Source organism: Catharus ustulatus, chromosome 5 (assembly GCF_009819885.2).
Source record: "Catharus ustulatus isolate bCatUst1 chromosome 5, bCatUst1.pri.v2, whole genome shotgun sequence".
In the NCBI taxonomy this organism is placed as follows: domain Eukaryota; kingdom Metazoa; phylum Chordata; class Aves; order Passeriformes; family Turdidae; genus Catharus; species Catharus ustulatus.
In genome coordinates this window covers 34,183,028-34,206,837 of record NC_046225.1, presented here as the reverse complement: position 1 = coordinate 34,206,837, position 23,810 = coordinate 34,183,028, and the positions used below count along the sequence as shown (strand labels likewise).

At 41.2% G+C, this 23,810-nt stretch overlaps 1 protein-coding gene across 7 annotated transcripts in view; it reads left to right on the top strand.

The window, feature by feature from the left end:
- Positions 1–23,810, top strand: part of MARCHF1 (membrane associated ring-CH-type finger 1) — a 262,292-nt gene that overhangs the window by 189,673 nt on the left and 48,809 nt on the right. For all 7 annotated transcript variants that reach the window (XM_033061054.1, XM_033061049.1, XM_033061052.1 and 4 more), the window contains one exon: positions 14,983–15,033. In XM_033061054.1, the coding sequence (XP_032916945.1) occupies positions 14,983–15,033 (51 nt within the window). The remainder of the gene's footprint in view (positions 1–14,982; positions 15,034–23,810) is intronic.

Genomic DNA, 23,810 nt, shown 5'->3' with positions numbered 1-23,810 from the left:
AAAATCTGGAAGATAACATGTTGCTGAGGATGTTGTATGAGCGTCAGACTGCAAACTGTGGACCACTACCTGAGATGAATAAGGTAGTGGACAAGTCTCCATTTGACTCTCAGTAAGTTACCAGTTAAATACTGCTTCAGATAAAAGTGGCAGAGTATTGTATATTTTCTTAAAATGGCATAACTGTGCTTGAACATGGACTGCAGGAAATCTGGAAATCTACTGAAGACTGAAAATCATTTATTGCAGTGTAATCTATTGAAATATGAGGAAGTATGGTATTTTTTATTATTATTATTATTATTATTATTATTATTATTATTATTATTATATTTAGAAAATGATGCTAGAGATTTGGGTGTAATGTTATTTCACTTTGTGTAGTGACTAAGCAAGGCAGGATTCTTTGATGAGAAAGCACAGAAGGGAATAGAATATAATCACACATACTTCATTATTGCCTGCAGTAATGGAAAAAATGAAGAGCATAAGGTAGTAATTAAAATGTTTCATGAATAAGAGACTGGATAATTTCACTGGCGTTTTTAGCAGCTACAGCCCTGAAGACAAACACGCATAAATGTATAGAATATTGTGGGCAAACACTCAAGTCAATTACAGTGTCAGGATGTTACTCCCTACACATTAGTCTAAATTCTGTGCAGTAATTAACAGATATTAATAAAATAAATGTTGTCTATTCCATATTCTGGTGAGTAGTTATTTATAGCCACTCTGGGGAAGTTTGAATTATTGTCTGTCCTAATTGTGCCATGGACTTTTTTTATTAGGCATGAAGGTCTGACTGGGAGGAATTAATAACTGCCTGCAAAGCCTCTGCATTACAGTTAATCAGATACGTTGGCAGGGCTGCTTCTTATATTTTGGTCTTATTTTTCTGTTTGTTCATTTGTCCCATCTAGAATCAGAAACTGTGCTCTCAACAGTTAAATCTTCTCTTGCTAGTGTAGCATTTTGTCTACACCACGACAGTGTCATTATTATCTGTTTTCCCCAACCTTCCTCCTGCTTAGCCCCTCGGTGATCCTCTTTACATCTAAGAGATTTCTGTTTATAACGCAAAATCTGCTAAGAAGGAGTAATCAGTATATGCTGTGCTCATCTCTCAACACATCTTTGAGTTGAAATGTAGGTCATGTCTGTCTGCAGAAACCTTCTTTCATGAATATGTATAACTTGCTTGGCAAGTTTGCTAACAATAGGTGTATTCTGTGTTCCTCACTTCTTTTTTCTTGCATTATTTTGTGTGAAAATAGTACCAACTCTCAGCCTTTTAATTAAACATTAAGGTAGTTGTAAAGGAAAAGAACCAAAAAAATCTTCTGTCTAAGTTTCCTTCCATCCCCTGACTGAATAAATGAATATATAGTATTATTTAGGGCTTATGCGTTCTAAGAATAAGCCAGATTTAACTTTAATTTGCACAGCATCCTTCCATTAATGAATATAATAAATATTTCAGAAAGCAGAGAGGGAAAAAATGCTGTCCTAAAATATTCTACAGATAATTGAAACAAGGATCAAGCATTAGAACGGGCTGTCCAGGGAAGTGTTTGAGTCACCATGGAGTTATTTAAAGGCATGCTGGTGTGTTGCTTGTGGATGTGGTTTAGTGGCAGTGGTGGGTTGACAGTTCACTTGGTGAATTTAGAGGTCTTTTCAAACCTAAACAATTCTATGATTCTGTGTTTTATGGAGAATGGATTGAAATACATGGAAAGAAGATTTGTGTTAAGTGTTCCAAAGCAGAGAAGTGGCAGTAGAGACACATTTTAACTTGAAGCTGCATTTTTTCAAGTTTTCTACACCTTTTGCTATGAATACATATATCACTTCATGAGCTTTCATGTAGAGAGCATTGTTGAAAATGATTGTATAGAAATTTTTTTGTCATTCAGGCTCTAAAGTTTATATTATGCTTGGATGGTTAAAGAGACATGAGTTGCAATGTTCACATTTATGTTGAAAATTACAAACTACATAATAATGATATTAATTATATTAAATCATAAGCCAAAATCTGCTTAATTATTTATTAACCTGAGCTTACATTAGGATGAATTTAGGAATTTCCAGAAGAAATAGGAAAGTTGCTAATAATTTTACCTATGGAATCTATGTACATCTTGAATTCAACTGGCATAAAATTTCCTTATGTTCTTACATTTTTTATTTTCAGCTTGTGATTGTAAGGTTTCAGACATGCTAAGCCCATAGCATCAAGATTTACAGGGCCTGCTGGTACAAAATAAATTAATTTCATGATTATAAACCACACCATTTTGACTAAAATTTTGCTCCCAAACTGGAAGTCCGGCTTACATTCAGGAGTGGCTTATATATGAACAAATTTTGGAAATTTCCCAACCAGGAAGTCCGAGTCAGCAGCAGCCCCGAGCCAAGGTGGAGCCCGCCCTGCCCTGGGCGGCGGCGGGGCAGTGGGAAGTGCAGTGGCAGCGCTGCCCAGCCCCGGGGGGCGTGGTGGCACCGGCCGGGCACGCCCCTCTCCCTCCTCCCTGCGGCAATGGCCAGGCAAGTCCCTCTCCCTCCTCCCGGCGGCAGCAGCCAGGCACACCGCTCTCCCTCCTCCCAGTGGCAGCAGTCAGGGACACCCTCCTCCCACGGCAGCGGCGAGCGGGGCTGGGGCCGCTCCCTGGCAGCCGCCCCAAGCAGGGCCAAGCCAGTAAGCCCCGTAATCCTGCGATTCTGTTACTATTTGTCAACTTTGTGAAAGTTGCACGTGGATCCTCGCTGCGAACGAAAGTGCGGCTTACAAGCCGGTGTGGCTTATTTATGGAGGAAAAATGAAATGTTGCTGACACCCCGGAAGTGCGGCTTATAATCGGTGTGGCTTGTAATTGTGAAATTACTCAGCTGATAACATTAATGATTTTTTGTCCGCTTTCAGAAGTGGAAATCCTGGCCACCAATGTAGAACATAAAGACATAAATCTTTAATTAGATAGGAGATATGAAAGGGGTGATATTGAACATACAGAACATAATCAAGTAATGTTTTATAGCTTTATTGTAATTGGGGCACTTTGTGTATTTAATTAAACTTTTATCCTTTGATAAAGACTTAGTTACTAGAAAACTACTTGACCACCCAGAGGCTTTCATCTCTGGTACTAATTGATAGGAGTTCAGGAGGTCACAAAAGCACAGACAGCAAACTGATCCCTGAATTCCAGCTTCTGAAATGTATTGGTCTTTGCAATTAAAAACATCTGCATATTTTCATGCTTAACAAAGATAAACTGGAATGCATACCGTACTATGAAATGAAATAAAATTACAGTAATTTCATGATTATAAGACGCACCATTTTGACTAACATTTTGCTTCCAAAACGGAAGTGCGGCTTACATTCAGGAGCAGCTTATATATGAACAAATTTTGGAAATTTCCCAACCAGGAAGTCCAAGCCCACAACAGCCCCGAGCCGAGCTGGAGCCCGCCTGTCCCCAGGCGGTGGGGCAGTGGGAAGTGCAGCGGTGAGCGGGGCTGGGGCCGCTCCCTGGCGGCCACCCCAAGCAGGGCCGAGCCAGTAAACCCCGTGATCATGCGATTCTGTTACTAATTGGCAACTTTGTGAAAGTTGCACACGGATCCTCGCTGTGAAAGAAAGTGCGGCTAATAATCCAGTGAGGCTTATATATGGACAAAAACCTAAATGTTGCCGACACCCAGACCTGCGGCTTATAATCAGGTGTGGCTTGTAATCGTGAAATTACTGTACATGGTCCACACACCACGTCTACTTTCTTGTAAAGAGCTCAAAACTCTTGGCTGAAATTTATATTGGTCACCAAAAGTGTTCTTGCAATAGAGAACTGCAGAGACCAGATATTTGAGAGCATTCATACTCATGATGGAACAAACATTATCAGTTCAGCATGACAATGAAAAGCCTTCTCTTCAGATTCACTGAATCTTATGGAAAAGCAAAGTTACATCTTGTACTGGGAGGTTACAAAAATAAGTGCAGTGCCTAGAGTATGTAGGAGACTGGAGGAACAGTTGATTAGCTCAAAACAACCAGTGGAGAGTGCCTTATTCCATCAGAATGGTCTAAAATTTGCAAGAAAAACTTGTTTTGGATCCTCCTGAGAATTTTGTTGTTTCTCCTGTCCAACTTCCACAGTAAATCCAGACCACTGAGCAGATTAGGGATTACAGTTACTAAAGTACTGCCATGTTGTACAAGACTGAATGAAAAAACATATCTTTATTGATTAAGATGGAAATGCCTAAATATGTGATCTGTAAATGACACATTCCATTTAAGAGTGCTACAGTGAAATTTATTGTGTTGCATGTCTGTTTATCCCAGAGAAAGACAAAATGATAGCTTGTGAGGAAGCCTTCTATTCAAAGTGAAGAAGATTCTATTTCACTTTCTTGTTCTATATGTCAAACCCATTTAAGAAGGGTAATATTGTGTGAAAATAAGTGATAATTAAAGAGTTGCTTTATTTCATATCTGAAACCAAGTTATGTGGAGTGACATATCTTGGTTGACATACAGTGACACTTAACACCTGTCCAGAAGTAATAAAACTTAAGCTGGACTGCTAGTCTTACATTAGAAAAACAGATTGGCAGATTAAATCCTTCAAGCTGTTAATTGCATTTGTATTTTAGAGGGGAAAAAAGGGAGTGTGTGTGGGAATAGTTTTTCTTCATTTTCTATAGCTGAGAAATGTCAAGAAGAAGAAATATAAAACATTTTCAGTTTTTCAAGGTAAGGTATCTTTATCAACCACGCCCAATCCCAAAATCCCCATAGCATGCTTTCAGTATTAAATAAATGTAAATCAAGTGTTGTTGCAATCATGCAGTTTGTTTATAATTGCCAGGTAATTTAATAATGAGCATACAAGTAGCAGAAGGTGGTTTTGACATGTGGAAATCTAAAATTCTATGGCTTGCCTATTTTAGCTAAAGTGTTCTGATTAACATAGTGAGATGATAGAAATTAAATAGGGTGCAGTTAGACATTGATTCAATGATAATTTTAAGGTCTCTGTTTTTGCTGAAGAGAAGTAACTTGGCAAATAGCAGTGGAAAAGAAAAACTTTAATGAGATGTTTGGAGGCCAAGCTGTGTTTCTAATTGTGACAAGTAAATCTACAGACACTGTGTCAGAAAAGTTGGAGCCTTGTATTGAGTGTCAGTAAGTGCACAGTTCTCTGGTGTAAAACTTAACAGTGATGAATTCATGCAATTGCTCAGCCTGCCTGTAGGATTCTCTTTTGTCTTTAAGCTCAAGCTTTTTAAAATGCCTAAATGCATAGAAAAAATGTTTATAAGAGAAGTAGAGAAAACTCTTTATATGGTTCCATATTTTGACAAAACAGGGGAAGCATTAGTTTTCATTCCATCTCTTTTCCCTTATATTTGCCTCTTTTTTTTTTTAATTCACTTATTTTAATAATATTTTCTTCAGTTGTAATTAATGTTATACCTCTGTATTTTTTATTTAGTACCCTTTGCAAATAGTATTCCATATATCTTGGTAATACCAGGGTATATCATTAGAGTACTGACTAGCAAGTTATTGATTTTTAATTTACTTTTAAGCAGTTTATTGGTTTTTAAGTCTTCCTTGCTTTTTTTCTGTGACTTTTTAATTTTAAAAAAAAGGCAAATTTCGCTTGTCCAGTATCTGTCTTTGCAGATTTTAATTTTCAGTTATATGGTCAGCTTTGGATAAAACAGGCATCCAAGGTACAGAGCATAGGCAGCTAATTTTATTAGATTTTTCATGCAGTGCTATGCTTCATACATGGCGTTCACCACACAATTCCTGAGTCAGCATATCTTTTTGTATCCTAAGTATTTTAGAATGCCTAATCTTAGCGAACAACCTTGGGTTAGATGCTTGTGAGTTTTCTTAAGGTTAAAATACTGTCTGTCAACTGATGGATTCAGTGAGTGAAACTAGTGTTGTATGAGAATTTGACATCTATTTAAAGAGTGAAAACAATCATGTGAAACTATGGGGGGTTTAGAGTATGTTAACCTAGAAATTGGTTAGGATATTGTTGTCTCTAGTCTCTGATAGATTGTGTCATTTGGAAGTGAGCTGGGTGATAGAAGATGGGGTTTTTTTAGAAAAGAGGAGTGCCACAAACTTCTCTGTCAGTAGGTTCAGTCTGATGTAATGCCCGAGACCAAGTAAGCAGAAAGATCCACTGTGACCGGGCTGTTGCCGCTCAACAGTGTACTGCTTATTGCCCCAGTTTATCCTTAGAGACTTTCACCTCCTAGTAGAGCTAAGTGGAGACATTTGTCAGATTGGGATGCATTGTATTGAATAATGTACATACTGGTACTTCTCATTGGCACTTGTTCCTGTGAGCCACCAAAATGTACCTGAATTATCAATACTGTTTCCAGCACAGTCCAAACAGCCCCATACCAGCTACTATGAAGAAAACTATCCCAGCCAAAGCCAGCACTGAAACTGCACCCTAGGGCCTGGCCCCCCAAATACCTTGCAGAGCTGGCCTTGGATGCTGTTTCATGTAGAACAGAAGGACATTAGAGGCTCTATCTCCCAGGGTTGGTATTCTGCTTTATTCTTAGGCTTCCATGTGGTCAGAGCAGGAGATGGGGATAAAGAGAGCGAGCCACACGTGGGCTCAGGGTTTTTCTCTGGGTCAGGAAAGGGGAGGGGTCAGCCTTGGCCTCTGGCCAATCCCACCGCAGGGGCCAGTCCACCGGTCCTGCAGGGGTCACAGGGCTAAAGGGACATACCATTCCCAAAACAGTAGGGTATTGGGTTACAACACAGCACAAACCTCATTCTCATTTTAATAGGCAATTTAATTGCCAAAAGTAATTTTCCTGTAAAAACCTCTGACTAGATTCTTACCTCTTAATCAGTGAAGGGCAATGTGACGCATATTGTCTGTTAACTGATTTGTGTTGAACAAATTCCCAGCTTCATGGTTATTTCATTTGTAATTTTGGCGAGGATTTCTTGGAACTTTTCATTTTTGCTACATGTGGTAGAATGAATTAAAATCTGGCCTTTTTTGTGTTCTGAGAAAGGGATTTTACTTGCATCAGGTGAGTGTTTAGTATAATGCTTTCTGACTGTATTCTCTGCATGCCTGCATTTTGTTTCAAGGCTGATTCAATGCAGTATTTTTCTTTTTTTTTTTTTTTTTTTTTTTTTTAATGGTGCATTTGTTCCCATTTGAAAACAGCTTTGACCTTGGATATCTGTGCAACATAGAGAAAGTAACTGAATGTTGCAACATGGAAGATATGAATGTAATTGCAGGTAAAAGCTTCACTGTGAAAGCCTTAATAAGAAGCATGCTATTGACTCGTCTTGGCCTGTGATGGAAAGTGCCTTGAGCCTCATTAAAGTGTAATTAGCATTTTCAACTCGAAAGGATGGTGGGTCAGATTCTGATGTATTTATCATGCTTATTAGCAGCTTACACTGAAAAAACACCCTGACACACTGAGACTGATATGGAGTCTGGCACACTAGAGATACCAGGGCAAGAAGCAGCCATAACACAGCAGTATGCCTGTGCCATACAGTTAGTGGCATTGTAAATTTTTTAGAGGATAAAATGCTGAAAAAGAAAACTTCCTAAAATGTTTAACTCCAAACCTTATTACAGTGTAAGTAAATGTAAAGTAATGTAAAATTTTTACGATCTTCTGTGCTGCAGGTCTGGCAACAGGGATTTTTCAGTTGCACAATAAGTGACAGGGTCTATGACAAGTAAAGCACTTGTACATTATTCTTAAGTAAAGTTACCCAATAGGCAATCAACAAGTAGGTTCCTTGATCATTGCTATATGCTCTCCTACCCATATATAAAGGAGGCAAATCTACAGCTTCTAAGGTAATTAATTAACTAATTTTTTTATTCCACACTGGAATATGTCGTCTATTTCCACGGATGACAGTCAGAATGGCATTTTGAAATGCTTCAGCATTGTCAGAACCCTTTTTGTGATAATTGGCTGGTTTTGCACCATTGTGCTGTACAACAGAGAACTTCAGTATGTTTACATTCATCTTCTCCTTCTGCCTTTCCCCTAGTGACCTTGTAGGCAATTTGACATTAATGTTGAACTTCTTAGTGAAGTTAAAATTTCTTAGAATAAGCAAGTTATTTGTTTACAAAGAACGGAGATAGATTTTCTTACATTTTCAAATATAGATTTGACTGCCAATAGTTTTATATTTGGTGATTTAGTGGTATGATTCATTTGTAAGAAGAATTTGATTTCTGACTGTTGAATATTTGAAAGTATGAAAAAAATAGATAAAATATGTAGCAGCACTGAGAATAATTGCATGAAAAATAAAAGATAACTGTCAGTGATGATAGGTTTTTTTTCTCAGTATAATTTTAGAGCTAAAATCTACTTTGGCTTCCTCTCTGAACCTAAATTCCCCACATCAAACCTGTTTAGGAATTGCCAGTTACTCTGAATTTGTTCGGATGTTATCACCAGCAACTGATTCCCCCCCGTCTTCTTTCCCATGGAGAAAAGGCTGTCCGAGTTCAAGCTGTCCAAGAGGCAGGGTGTATGCTCTGTCAGTATTAATATTGTCTTCTTGGCATAAATAATTTTAAATAAACAGTATTATGCTTGTATTGGTTTTAAAAACACAAACCTCAACATAAAAAGCAGAAATAGTTTTTTGTTAGTGTAGCAATAACCATGGAGAGACAGTATTATCATAGCTCTGGCTATTTGCAGCAGCAGAGAACTAGTAGACAATAAATTTACATATCTATACATTTACACATCTATTCATACAAACAGATCAAGAGATAGTTATGTGTTTTTAGATGTTTTATTTTTATATATGTGATACAGTATATATGAATAATACAAATGGTAATATTCTGTGTATTTTGTTGATATTTAATTTTATTAATGGGTACTGTTGTCTCTACTTCATTCTTTTAATTAAAGGTTGCATCTGTATCACAGTCTTTAATATTTGCAGTGATCTTTTTTTCCTGTAACTTGACACTTTGAATCTAGCAGTTCTGTCATATTGAAAAAATTCTGGATTCCCGTAGAATTTTGCATGATGCCCAGTAATTACAGTGTGTTTATGTCTTAGATAATTATGGGCTTTGGAGTTTTTGTTTAACATTTAAAGCAAATGTTGCCTGGTTTGTGATTTTTTTCTTTTCATTTTCATGTTGAGATATTGAAATAAGTGTATCCAGTCTATACATGAATTTTAATAGTGTCAGTTCCTGCTCTTTCAGCGACTGATATTCCTACTTGACATCATCTGTGTGTGTGATAGCTCAGGCCATAAAGGGAAAGCAGTTTCTGCTCCTATTCAGAATTCCAGAAGGTAAAAGGTGCTGAGAGAAGGCTCTAGAAGGGAAAAGGTGCTGAGAGAAGGGTCCTGTGCAGATCCAGTGATGCAGTACTATGGGAAGAAGCACTTGAGGCAGGAAAAACTGTGTTTGTTTGGCCTGTGTTTTGCTTACATTCAGGAGGCATTTATTTTTGTGACATGTTGTGACATGACTTACAGATCGATATCTGTCATTACAGTCTTGTAATGGAACTCCAAGGCTGAGGACTGTGCACAGATGTGTGAAGCAGCACACCACTGAAATGCAAAAATTAGACTCCACAAAAGAGAAAACTATGACAAAGTATTTTGTAAAAGGGTTTTTCTGAGGGGTGGGTTGATTGTATTTGTGTGACAAAAGCTGTTGCTTAAGATTCTTCTGTGAACTGAGATATTCTGATTAATTCTTGATGCTTTCGTGCTCACTTCAAAGAGATGAAGTACAATTCATTAGCAAGGTGCTTGGGTCAGCTGGGCAGCTAGCAAAGGGCAGCTAAGGAAAGAAACCAGACAAATGGATTAGTTTAAAATGTGCTGTGCTGCCCAGCAAGACTTAAAATCGTTAACCGTGTGTATGAATATTTATATATGAGCCACAAAGCAACTAGCTAATTTCCTACTTTCCTCTTTAAAATGAGAGCCTGAACTGTTCACAGCATTATTTTAGAAATTTGTTATTACTAACCTCTTCTTCTTCCCAGTAAGGGTTTTATTCCTGTGCTTTAAAAACGAAAATCTGTTTGTAAGCATTACAAGTAGCATTTCCAAAGTAAAAAAAAAAAAAAAAAAAAAAAAAAAAAAAAAACCCTTAAAAAAAAAAACAGGAAAAAACCAGGAAAAAAACAGGGAAAAAAAAGGAGCTGTATCTAAATATTAGAAAGTTTAATGGGTTAAGATTTAAGATGATCCCTGAAAAAAAAATCACTTAAAAAACAGTCTTGGGCTGAAATTAAGTTTTGGCAGGTAGCTTACTATAGTAGGAAAAGAGATTTTGCACTTATTTTTAATCATTTTAATTACTGATTGCATACAGATTTTTAATTTTCTTTTTTAATTTTTATTATATGATGGGACAGCTGCGTGCTCCCAAAACACTTTCATGAACATGTCTACTCTGAATTTTTGTGGTGTTATTTCTCCTTTGTCTTTCTCCCAGAATTTATATTGAAGATTGAGCTACATTTTCAATTATATCCTTGTAAGTGATCTAATTACAGTAATTTCATGATTACAAGCCGCACCTGATTATAAGCCACAGCTCTGGGTGTCGGCAACGTTTAGGTCTTTGTCCATATATAAGCCACACTGGATTATAAACCACACTTTTGTTCGCAGCGAGGATCCGCGTGCAACTTTCACAAAGTTGCCAATTAGTAACAGAATCGCATGATCACGGAGTTTACTGGCTCGGCCCTGCTTGGGGTGGCCGCCAGGGAGTGGCCCCAGCCCCGCTCGCCACTGCCACCAGGAAGCAGGGGTGCGGCGTGCCCAGCCGCTTCCTCTGGGAAGTGGGGGTGTGGCATGCCCGGCTGCTGCCGCTGCGCTTCCTGGGGCTATGGAGCACTGCTGTGCTTCCCAGGGCCGGGGAGTGCTGCCGCTGCGCCGCTGCTGCCCCGCCGCCCGGGGCCTGGCAGGCTCCAACTTGGCTTGGGGCTGCTGTGGGCTCGGACTTCCGGGTTGGGAAATTTCCAAAATTTGTTCATATATTGGCCGCTTCTGAGTGTAAACTGCACTTCTGGGTTGGGAGCAAAATTTTAGTCAAAATGGTGCGGTTTATAATCGTGAAATTACTGTTTTTGGAAATTCACAAACACAGACTGATTTTTCTTGATATTCAAGTAGAATAATTCATGGAACTTATTTTTCTGCTATCACGTTTTAGAAAAGATACCTGATGAGTGTTTGCAGGATGTATCCTGGGATAGAAGAGATGAGATATTGGTGGTACAGGACATCTGGTAATAAGGAGAGGCATTTCAGTAAGGTCTTCATAAAAGAACCTAAAAAGCTCATGCCCGTCCAAGAGGAGTCTTGGGAAGAGCTGTTTTGCTATTTTGTTGACTAGATGAAAACATAGTTAAGGAATTTTATTGAGAACTCTCTCTGAATATCTTGTTTTCACACAGGACTCTGTGTGTGTGTGTTTAAATTTAGAAAACTCAGTCACAAAGTAAAAAATACTCTTTACAGACACTAAATAATTAATTCTAACAGGTGAATGCGATTTTCTTTGAAATAATCTGATTTAAGGACTAAGGAAATTGAATCTGATTTCCTTGATGCACAAAAATATGTATAGATATTTGAATATATATGTCTTTGGAGATGTGTTTCCTCTACTCTACAGTGCTGTGGCCTCACCTCGAGTCCTGTATGCAGTTTTGGGGACCACAACATAAAAAAGATATTAAGGCATTAGAGAGTGTCCAAAGGAGAGTCACAAAGATGGTGAAGGGCCTTGAAGAGACGCCATGTGAGGAGGAGCTGGGGTCACTTGGTCTGTTCAGCCTAGAGGAGACTGAAGGGAAATCTCATCGCAGTCTGCAGCTTCCTTGTGAGGGGCACAGGAGGGGCAGGCACTTATTCCTGTTCTGTGGTGACCAGTGGGAATGGACCAGAAGGAATGGCCTGTAGCTGTGTCAGGGCAGGTTTAGGTTGGATATCAGAAAAAGGTTCTTCAGCCAGAGGATGATTGGTCACTGGAACAGGCGGCTCCCAAGGGAAATGGTCACAGCACCATTGGTCTCACTCACAGCCTTAGAGTTCAAGAAGTGTTTGGACAATGCTCTCAGGCCCATGGTGTGACTCTTGAGGCTGCCCTGTGCAGGGCCTGGAGTTGGAGTCCATGGTCCTTGTGGGTCTCTTCCAACTCAGCATAGTTTGTTTCATTGTTAACTTTTAAAATGTAAATTAATATTGAATCTGTGCAAAAATAAGAAAAAACCCTTACTGTTTAGGAAGCCTGTAGGGAAAGCATTCTGCAATAAAGTTCTTCACTTAGCTATAACAAAAATCAATTATTCTTAACAATGTGAGTACTTTGTAAAAAGAAATCACTAAAGCAGAAGTACGCAGGCACTCTTTAATTACACATTTCAAAAGTGATTTTGCCATAATTTTTCTATTCTGTTCTTTTGTTGTATGAATAGTCATGCAAATTGAATAGAAACTTCATTGAAGAATTCTATATTTGATTTAGGTACTGTAATTTAGTGCAACACTTTTTGTTCTATTTATACTGTGGTTTTCAGGATAAATCGCCATGAAATACCTAAACCTAGTAATGATGATTAAATTTATTTCTCTGTTTTTCAAAAAAACTGTTGAGACAGCACTCTTTCTCCCAGTTTAGACAATTCAGTGTATAAGCAGTACTTTGCAGACTGTGGATGCTGTGAATTTTCAGTTGTAGAGTCAGAATCTTGTTACAACCCAAGTGAAGGAGATAATGTACCAGAGAGAAGCATGAATCATGTAAAAAGCCTGGAGAGCAGTAGTCAAGAAACAGATTTTGAAAATGAATCTTGAATGATGGATTGTTGAAAGAAAAGAAGTTAGGGTTCCAAGGTTCAGTATGCTATCACAAAACACAATATATTTTTCAGTCCAAGGGATGGACAATAAAGGCTGCATGCTTTTAGCAGGGAGTTTTTCTGCTGTGATCCCCATTCAAAATTTCTAACCACAAAAGGGAACTAATTTCATGGGTCCATAACTTCTATTATTTTGAGGTCAAAGCAGAGCTTCTCCAAATGATGTACCCAGAATATCCAAAGTGTATTTTCTATGGATATAAATGCAGACATTCAAAACTGTGTATATTTAATGTCATTGAGAAAGGACAAGGAATTAAAAATTTATTACTGAAGCTGCATTGGATAATATACCACAGAAGTAATATTTGAGTCACAGGATACTTCAGGTCAGAAAGGATCATCTGTTCCACATCCCTGTTCAAAGTGAGCCCAGCCTCAAGGACAAAATGCAAAAAATGAATGCATAACTTGAAGAATTTATTTTTTCTAAACTGTTCTTAAAAAGAAAAAAAAAGAGTGACAAATAAACCTAAAGGTGGTTATCCTGAGGTTTAGCTTCTATGATAGAATAAAATGTAGAGTGCTGTGCAGTCAGGGAGCTCAGTGATGCTTGATTTTGGTGACAAGTGTCCATTGTGCTACTTAGTGCCTGTGAAGAGAAAGTAGAAAGAGAGATTGTTCAGGATATTTATATTTGCAGTACAAAAAAATGATGGTACTGAGGGATGGAATAAAAGCATAAGCCATCTACAGTCTAGAGAAAGAAAGATACATAGGTATATGAAACAAGGCATAGTTTTAAAACTACTTTTTCATATGGATGTGCTTACCGGGATTGAGATCAAAGTGGTGTTTTAAGTACAAAAATGACAAATAAAAGCGGAGTTTTTTTCTAAATGTTTGCTGACAAATTGTCTAAGGTTTCTTTTTGGCCATTTTTGCCACCACGAAATTGTTCCGTGCCACAAAGTATTGGGGAAATACTAATTTCTAGACTAGACATGCATTAATGGAGGAGGAAATTTGTCCTTTGGCAGCTGGAACCTTCTGTATTTTTCTATAGTTTTATTGAATACAGGTTGAGAAGAGATGGGTCATAGTCAAGTTGAAAACCTCTTTTGGATATGTGTGCATGTATGTGTTTGCATGATGCATGAATTTCAAATAATGCTGCAGAAGTGAAAGCTCTGCTTTGGGTTTTGACACCCTGTTCCTCCAAGTAGGTTATCTAACAGGTTTACACACGTGATATCTAGTTCAACTCCTAGGTAAAAGTCAGTCTTGTTGCCGTGAATGTTTCACTTGAGTGTTTGAACCTACATTCTCAAGAGCTGAGAAAAATATTTTCATGATTCTCTTGAGAGATGGGCGTTTACTAAGGGAATGAGTCCTGTTTCTGAAATACCTTACCCTTCAGTGTAAATGAAACTGAAACAATTGCCAGGGAAATGTTAAATACTGAACAAAGTTTTGAACCCCTTCTCCACTCCCTTCAACGCTGCACTTCAGCCTGTAGCGTTGGTTTGTGTACATATGTTGCTTACAAGAGTGAGAGGGGATGGAGCAGTAGATGTTAAACTGAACTGCATTTCTGCATGGTCACAATTTGTTTTTCTCAGAACATATCTGTCCAGGAAGTCATCTAGTACAGCTAATTTTCCTAGAGCACAAATTCTAATTATTTAAAAGCAGGAATATGTTCAGTGTGACTGGGAAGTTTTTGTCATTGAACGTTTGTTTTCATACATAAGTACCAGTTTTCATGAGAAGCTCTGATGAATCCTTGATCTTTGACTTGAAATGTTTTTTCTAAAAAACTGCAAAATAAACTGACAGTAATTAAATGCTAACATTAATTTCATACAGAACTTTTAAAAAAACATTTACTCATGTAATTTGCAAGAGTATTGTGATGGTTTATTTCTTGAATTGTCTTCCATTGTACAGTCAGTAGCCAAACTGAAGAAAAATAGAGGTGAATCTCTGTGCAATCACAATCACACAAAAGGTAAAATCCAAATGACAAACTTTTTTTCATCTTTTAATTATGTTTTCCAGAATGACAAATCCCCAGGGCGTTCCACAAGTCGATCAAGTAATATTTCAAAGGTATGTAGAATCTATTTCCTTTTTCTAGAATTTAAAGACAACTAGGTAATAAAATATAAAACATTACTTTAATCTACAATGTTCCTTATATAATACTTTATTTATAAGAATCAGATTTTAAAGTTTTTCTGTTGAACATTATGGTTACCCTGTAAACTCCATCATAAATATATAATTAGTAATTACTGTAAAATTTGTACTAAGAAGCAAATAACACATGCACTTTTTTTTACCTGCTTTCCCCAAGTGTTGAATGCTACCCTAGTACTTTGGCTTAAGATAGAATTGCTTCTCGATTTTTATCCTCCTGCACTACCCAAATAATACAGTTGTAATGTGCAAGACTATGAATGTGTCTTCATTCCAGACAGAATTCTGAAATCCTTTTAAAGGCATATATGGTTCACTAAAGTCCTGAAGTCAGGTGTCCTGGTTTAAAGGGACAGTATTGCCAGGAAGAGGAAAAGGCGAGAGGTTTTTTTTTTCAAAAATGGATAGTGAAAATCCCCTCCCTCCCAGTTTACTATAATTTGGAAATTCAGGAACTCTCAGGCAAAAGGTATGGGTTTGGAATAACAGTTCTTTACTGATATATCTACAAGACAAACAAAAACAGCATCAGCTATGAGAAAAAAAAACAGTGACAGAACAGAACGAAACTCAGTCTCAGTCCCTTTCTCCAGTCACAGATGCCCCTCCTCGTCCGCACAGTCCCGATGGAGCAGGGCAGGCAGCCTCTCAGTCGCGGCTGCTGCACGAGCAGGGGAGTGAGGCGGCACCAGCCGTCCCAGGTGGGAGAAGGGTGAGGAAAACACTCTGCTCACCATGGGCATCCCGGTTGTCAGCGCTGTTCTCAGAAGTGGGAAGCTTTAGCAGTCGGAGTGCAGGGGCCTGATCCCACCACGGAGAAAAAGCAACCTCTCTCCCCGAGTTCAAGCCGGCGAGCTGCAAGAGTCCCCCCACCTGTGGAAGGACAAAGCAGCACTCCACCAATCCACCCCCCACCCCTCAAACCCCCTTCCGCAATCGAGCAATCGGGCCAGCCCAACCATCCCTTTGTCTTGAGCACTTAACAGCTAAAGGGGAGCCACCTCGGCCAGCTTAACGTAATAATGGGAAAAATTTCTAAAACTCCCCCACCCATCAACATTATCCACCCCAGATTTTTCCATGTTAACATACTGCATCAAATTCAAACCTTTAAATTATATACATGCATACAGTTACAGACACAGTACCATAGATAGTTCACCCTAGGACAAGGTCTCCTTGGGGTATGCATCGGGTTTCTCCATCCTTTTGCATCACCCACCAGGTACAACCTGGTCCTTGAGCAAAAGCTGCCCCATGGACAGGATTGTCTTTGCTGGAGGCAGAGTTCACCCAAACAGTTTTCCCTAGCATACCTCTCATGTGTACCATTGGAACCTTATCCCCATCTGGTGTTCCCAAGAGCTCAGATTGGGCAGGGCCTGCTCGGTTAGTGGAACCTTGGGTATTCACTATGTGGCCTTTGGTAGATTACTCTCCCAGTTCTTGAAAGTCCCCCCACCAAGTGCTTTCAAGCTGGTTTTAAGCAGGCCATTGCCCCATTCGACCTTCCCAGCTGCTGGTACATGGTAGGGGATGTGGTACACCCACTCAATGCTGTGTTCCCTAGCCCAGCTGTTTATGAGGCTGTTCTTGAAATGAGTCCTGTTGTCTGACTCAATTCTCTCAGGGGTACCATGCCTCCAAAGGACCTGTTTCTCAAGGCCCAGAATGGTGTTCCGAGCAGTGGCGTGAGACAGAGGGTAGGTCTCCAACCATCCGGTGGTGGCTTCCACCATGGTCAGCACGTAGCACTTGCCTTGGCAGGTTTGAGGCAGTTTTAGTAGTCAATCTGCCAGGCCTCCCCATACTTATATTTGGACCAACGTCCACCATACCAGAGAGGCTTGACCCACTTGGCTTGCTTGATGGCAGCGCACGTATCACAGTCATGGATAACCTGAGAAACACTGTCCATGGTTAGATCCACCCCTCGGTCTCGTGCCCACTTATACGTGGCATCTCTGCCCTGATGACCTGAGGCATCATGGGCCCATCGAGCCAGGAACAATTCTCCCTTGTGTTGCCAATCCAAGTCTATTTTTGACACCTCTATTTTTGAGGCCTGATCTACCTGCTTGTTGTGTCAGTGTTCCTCATTAACCAACTCTTGGGGACATGGGCATCCACCTGACGAACTTTCACGGGTAGCTTCTCTACCCGGGTGGCAATGTCTTTCCACTCATCAGCAGCCCAGACTGGTTTTCCTCTATGTTGCCAGTTTGCCTTTTTCCACCTTTCCAGCCAACCCCACAGAGCATTGGCTACCATCAACGAGTCAGCATAAACGTAGAGCTTTGGCCACTTCTCTCTTTCAGCAATGTCCAGGGCCAGCTGAACAGCTTTGAGTTCAGCAAGTTGACTTGATCCACCTTATCCTTCGGTAGCTTGTGCAACCTGTCGTGTGGGGCTCCATATGGTTGCTTTCCACTTCCGGTTCATCCCCATGATGCGGAAGGAGCCATCGATGAAAAGAGCGTAGCATGTTTCATCTGCTGGCAGTTGGTTATACGGTGGGGCTTCCTCAGCGCGGCTCACTTGTTCTTGCTCCTCGTCATCGACGAGACCAAAGTTTTCACCCTCTGGCCAGTTCGTAATTATCTCCAAAATCCCAGGGCGATTTGGGTTTCCGATGCGGGCGCGTTGCGTGATGAGGGCAATCCACTTGCTCCATGCGGTGTTGGTGGCGTGTTGGGTAGAGGGAACCTTTCCTGTGAACATCCACCCCAGCACTGGTAGTCGGGGTGCCAGGAGGAGTTGTGCTTCTGTCCCAATCACCTCTGAGGCAGCTTGGACTCCTTCATAGGCAGCCAAGATCTCCTTTTCTGTGGGAGTGTAATTGGCTTCAGACCCTCTGTAGCTTCGGCTCCAGAATCCCAGAGGTTGGCCTCGAGTCTCCCCAGGCACCTTCTGCCAAAGGCTCCAGGACAAGCCATGGTTCCCGGCTGCAGAATAAAGCACATTCTTCACCTCTGGTCCCGTCCTGACTGGGCCAAGGGCTACCGCATGAGCGATCTCCTGCTTGATCTGGGCAAAGGCTTGCTGCTGCTCAGCACCCCAGTGGAAATCGTTCTTTTTACGGGTGACCAGGTAGAGAGGGCTCACAATCTGACTGTACTCGGGAATGTGCATTCTCCAAAAACCTATGGCACCTAGGAAAGCTTGTGTTTCCTTCTTGCTGGTTGGTGGAGACATTGCGGTGATCTTATTGATGACCTCAGTGGGGATCTGGCGCCATCCATCTTGCCACTTTACTCCCAGGAACTGGATCTCTTGGGCAGGTCCTTTGACTTTGCTCTTTTTAATGGCAAAGCCGGCTCTCAGCAGAATCTGGATGATCTTTTCTCCTTTCTCAAATACCTCCACTACCGTGTTCCCCCACACAATGATGTCATTGATGTATTGAAGGTGTTCTGGAGCTTCACCCTTTTCCAGTGCAGCCTGGATCAGTCCATGGCAGATGGTGGGGCTGTGTTTACACCCCTGGGGCAGACGATTCCAGGTGTACTTCACGTCCCCTCCATGTAAAGGCAAGGCTGAGGCCTGCACTCTGCTGCCAGAGGAATGGAGAAAAATGCGTTGGCAATGTCAATGGTGGCATACCACCTTGCTGCCTTGGACTCCAACTCGTACTGGAGCTCCAGCATGTCCGGCACGGCAGCGCTTAGTGGTGGAGTCACTTCGTTCAACACACGATAGTCCACAGTCAGTCTCCATTCTCCATCAGACTTGCGCACGGGCCAGATGGGGCTGTTGAAGGGTGAGTGGGTTTTGCTGACCACCCCTTGACTCTCCAGCTCATGGGTCATCTTGTGGAAGGGGATCACGGCATCTCGATTCGTCCGGTACTGCCGGCGGTGCACTGTTGAGGTGGCAATTGGCACTCGTTGCTCTTCCACCTTCAGGAGTCCCACTGCAGATGGGTTTTCTGACAGTCCAGGCAAGGTGTTCAACTGCTTAATGCCCTCTACCACTACAGCAGCTATTCCAAAAGCCCATCTGTATCCCTTTGGGTCTTTGTAGTAGCCACTCCTGAGAAAGTCTATGCCTAGAATGCACGGTGCCTCTGGGCCAGTTACAATTGGATGTTTCTGCCACCCCTCCCCTGTCAGGCTCACCTCAGCTTCCAGCAAAGACAATTCCTGTGATCTCCCCGTCACCCCAACAATGGAAACATGCTCTTCCCCCACATGTTCTGATGGTATTAGGGTGCATTGTGAACCAGTATCAACTAATACCCTATATTCTTGTGGTTCTGATGTGCCAGGCCATCGGATCCATAACATCCAATAGACTCTGCTATCCTGTTCCTCTCCCTGGCTAGAGGCAGGGCCCCTCTAGCCCTGGCTATTTTTCCTTTCCTGAACATACATAGTGGAGGTTCCTTCAAGTGGGTCTGACAGATCATTCTCCCTTCTGTAATGCCCAGCACCTTGGTCATGGGAAGTTGAGGCTGCCTTCACTTTAGTGTAGCTCCCTTGGTTAGCATTTCCCTCCCTGAGTTGATGCACCGGTGATGCCAGGACAGAAGTGGGTTTCCCATCCCATTTTCCCATGTCTTCCCCATGGTCACACAGAAAAAAAATGGGTCAGTTCGTGGGGTGTACCCTCTTTCACTAGCTGGGGGGCATTGGGCTGTAACCTTGGGGTATGAGGCTCACACTGGTGCTGCCGTGATCTTCCTGATCTCCTCCCTCATCTCACTTATGTCACCTCTCATCCCCCTCACATCCTTCATCTCCTCCCTTTTCCCTGCCTGTATGCAATCCTTGACCACAGAAGAAACCTGGGCCTGCACTATGCACCATTCATCATACTGTGAAAATCCCTAAGCTTGTTAGCAACAGAGCTTCACTGTTTCTCGGTGCTCATCAGCATTAATCAGTTGCAATGAAGGTGGTGTATTGAGATGGCCCCAGGTTTGCCAGATTCCACAGCATGTGCCCTGTGCACCTGACCTTGTCAGGGTCGTTGTCATGCTGTCCATCCCTCCTAAAGAGTACCTCCAGTACTGCCACCTCTCTCAGCTGTTGGATCCCTTCTCAAGGGTCTTCCAATGCATTCTATTGTAGGTGCTCCGGCATTCTTTCTTTGTTGACAAACCTCTCTCTTACACTCATTAAAAGCCTGCTCCCAGAGGGTAAGTGGGCCTGGCTCCCTTACGAATATCTGGTCCACACCTGAGTCCTGGGACAAGGATCCCAAATTTCTTGCCTCTGTACCATCCAAGTGCACACCTGTACCCATGAGGTCCCAGACCCGAAGTAACCAAGTTGTCAAAGCCTCCCGACCCCATTGTGCAATATCTTCTCGCAGATTGAGGAGATTTTCATAAGACAGGGACTCAGTGATGATTTCAACCTCTGGCTTCCCTGCTGGTTGTGAGGGCCCTCCTCTCTGGTCCTACTTTTCTAGGTGCCTTGTTTTCATTTTAGACTTCCTAGTTTCTACAGGGGCAACTGCTGCTGGCTGTGAGTGCCCTTGCAATTCAGCTGGAACCTGGGTAGATGTAACAGCTATGGGTTCCACTACAGCATCACTGGATTCTCCCCCTTTATGGCAGGGCTTCTCACCAGCTGGGGAGAGGTACTCCTTCATCATCTGGCCTATCTCCTTCACTAGAACCCCCATCCACTCCGGGTGGTTCCTTTCTGAGGTGTGCTGTGGGGCAGGGTCAGGCTCTGGGGCAGCATTCCTAGTCTCTGGGGCAGGGTCAATGTCTGCAGCACCATCCCTATTTTCTGGAGTAGGTATCAGGGTTGTTATCCAGCTCAATCCCCCCTTATCTCTTAATGTTAAATAGGACAAGCCTATCAGTAACACCAGCCACTGTATGACATCATTAGCATTCAGAGGAAGTCTGAACCCTTCAAAAACTGGTGGGGTAGACCCAAAAATCTGGGTGAAGGGTTGGGAGAAAATTTCCCCTGGTGTCATTCCTTCACAGTAGGTGCCATTATTAAAGTAACCCCAAAAACATGCAGTTAGTGTGTGGTATCCCTGAATCCATGTACCGGCCTTCCAAAGGAAGTTAAAAATCCATGAATTCCTCGCCTTGTCAACCCATAAAACAAGTTTGATAACAGTCACATTGGCCTTAGTTATAGGGCCCATGTTTATGTAAGGGTTTGCAAATGGGAGAGATATATGTATGAACACGTGCAGCCCAAACCAGATTAAACTGGACCACATGTTGCTGGACCACATGTTGCTAGCACACAAAAAGACAATCTCAGGCAACTGAAGAACTGTTATTCCTTAACCTCGAGCCCCACATTTGGATGTCAAGATCTGTCCTGGTTTAAGGGGACAGTATTGCCAGGAAGAGGAAAAGGCGAGAGGTTTTTTTTTTTTTCAAAAAATAGATAGTGAAAATCCCCTCCCTTCCAGTTTACTATAATTTGGAAATTCAGGAACTCTCAGGCAAAAGGTATGGGTTTGGAATAACAGTTCTTTACTGATATATCTACAAGACAAACAAAAACAGCATCAGCTATGAGAAAAAAAAAAAAACAATGACAGAACAGATTGAAACTCAGTCTCAGTCCCTTTCTCCAGTCACAGATGTCCCTCCTCGTCCGCACAGTCCCAATGGAGTAGGGCAGGGCAGCCTCTCAGTTGCGGCTGCTGCACGAGCAGGGGAGTGAGGCGGCACCGGCCGTCCCAGGTGGGAGAAGGGTGAGGAAAACACTCTGCTCACTGTGGGCGTCTCGGTTCTCAGCGCTGTTCTCAGAAGCAGGAAGCTTTAGCAGTCGGAGTGCAGGGGCCTGATCCCACCACGGAGAAAAAGCAACCTCTCTCCCCGAGTTCAAGCCGGCGAGCTGTGAGTGTCCCCCTGACCCGTGGAAGGACAAAGCAGCACTCCACCAATCCACCCCCCACCCCTCAAACCCCCTTCCGCAATCAAGCAATCGGGCCAGCCCAACCATCCCTTTGTCTTGAGCACTTAACAGCTAAAGGGAAGCTGCCCTGGCCAGCTTAACATACTAATGGGAAAAATTTCTAAAACTCCCCCACCCCCCAACATCAGGACTTTACATCTAGATGCTTTTTGGATTTTAGGAAACAGAAGGGAAACTTTAGGAAAGGCAAAATGTGGTTTTACTGAAGTTCTTTGGTTTTAACCTCCTTTCTTCTGTACTTTTGGTTCACATGTGGCTTCGCTGAAATTTCTGCCAAAAAACCAAGATACAAAGGCGGTAAAAGATAAAAACTCAGTATTTCTTTTTAACCCGGGCTTAAACATCTGCCAAGTATTATGTTTGGTTCTAAATATTTTGCATTTGGGGCAAGCACAGTATCCTTAAACCTCTTCCCAAAGTATCTTTGTCTCTAGGTTACCCACTGTAAAAAAAAAAAAAATTCCACCTCAAAACAAGAGTGAAAGTTTCTAGGCCAGATAACCTATTTGCCAAAGGCAAGAGCTGTGTCCTGTGCAGTGTGAGATCTTGCATACAATGAAAATTTCAATGGGCAGGAAAATTAGATAGTCTTTATGTAAAACTATGAAATAGTGTCATCAAAACATTGTCTTTCACTGTTTTCATTTGTCTAAGTTAAAAAGGGTCAAATTGAAGCATATTTTAATAGTTACCATGTGTTGTGTATTCCACCCTTGGCTGGATATAGAGCTCCTACCTAAGAGCAGAGTAGAAATCATTGATTTTGTAGCAACCTACTTGTGAAATGAAATACAGCATAGATTCTATGAATACAGATTCATATTTCATAATGCTCTTAAATTGTTTATTTGGAGAGAACACCTGAGGTTTGCAATGTATGCTTGGGCAATTTTGTGTGCTAGGTACATTAATTTTAAGTCTGAATTTTGTGGTATTACAGATTAAACTGTTGAACACTGAACATGTCTTATCTAGTTATAATGAGAAGGAATCGTTTTGATTTGGTATTTTCCAGATACTAATTAGTACATATCTCTTCAATCTAGAGATTTTTCAATCAAACATTCCCGAGGTGGGTGAATGTGTGTGTGTGTGGAAATCAACACCTCAATTTTTCCATTCACTTTTGCTTTCTTTTGCGAGTGTAGAAGTTTAGCATGTTGCAAGGAATTTTATTGCATGTAATTTTCTGGCAAGAATTTCAGTAACAGACTATTTAAGGCAAATGAAAGAACAAAAAATATTTGACTGACAGCTGTGGCTGACTTCAGTGAACAGCAACCTGGGAATTTGTTCATTCACCTCAGCCATTTGTTTATTTATTTATGTCAAGAGAAATCACCTGGAACTCCAAAAGCAACTGCTTCTGTTAGTTTTACAGTCAGAGAAAATTAGGAAAATGTATCCTTGTCTGATTTTCCCTGCACTTCTGGGTAAAAACCTAGATTTTTCCTGTGCAATAAATAAATGAATAAACAATCTTTTTTGCATTATGCCCTGCTAGCACTTAATTAGATATGATTAATGTTTTAATAATTAGATTAGTAAGTCATATTTTGGACTGATCGGTATTTCTCAGTAGTGACAAAGTGCAGTCCTAGTTAGTAGTTATGGCTTTCAAAACCTATCTACGTAAAGAAACCTATACACATAAAGAAAAATATAAAGTGTTGGAAATGTGAGTTATAAACCAGCCTTGAAGATTTTAAATTACAGTAATTTCACGAATACAAGCCGCACTGTTTTGACCAAAATTTTGCTCTCATACCGTGAAAGCGGCTAATA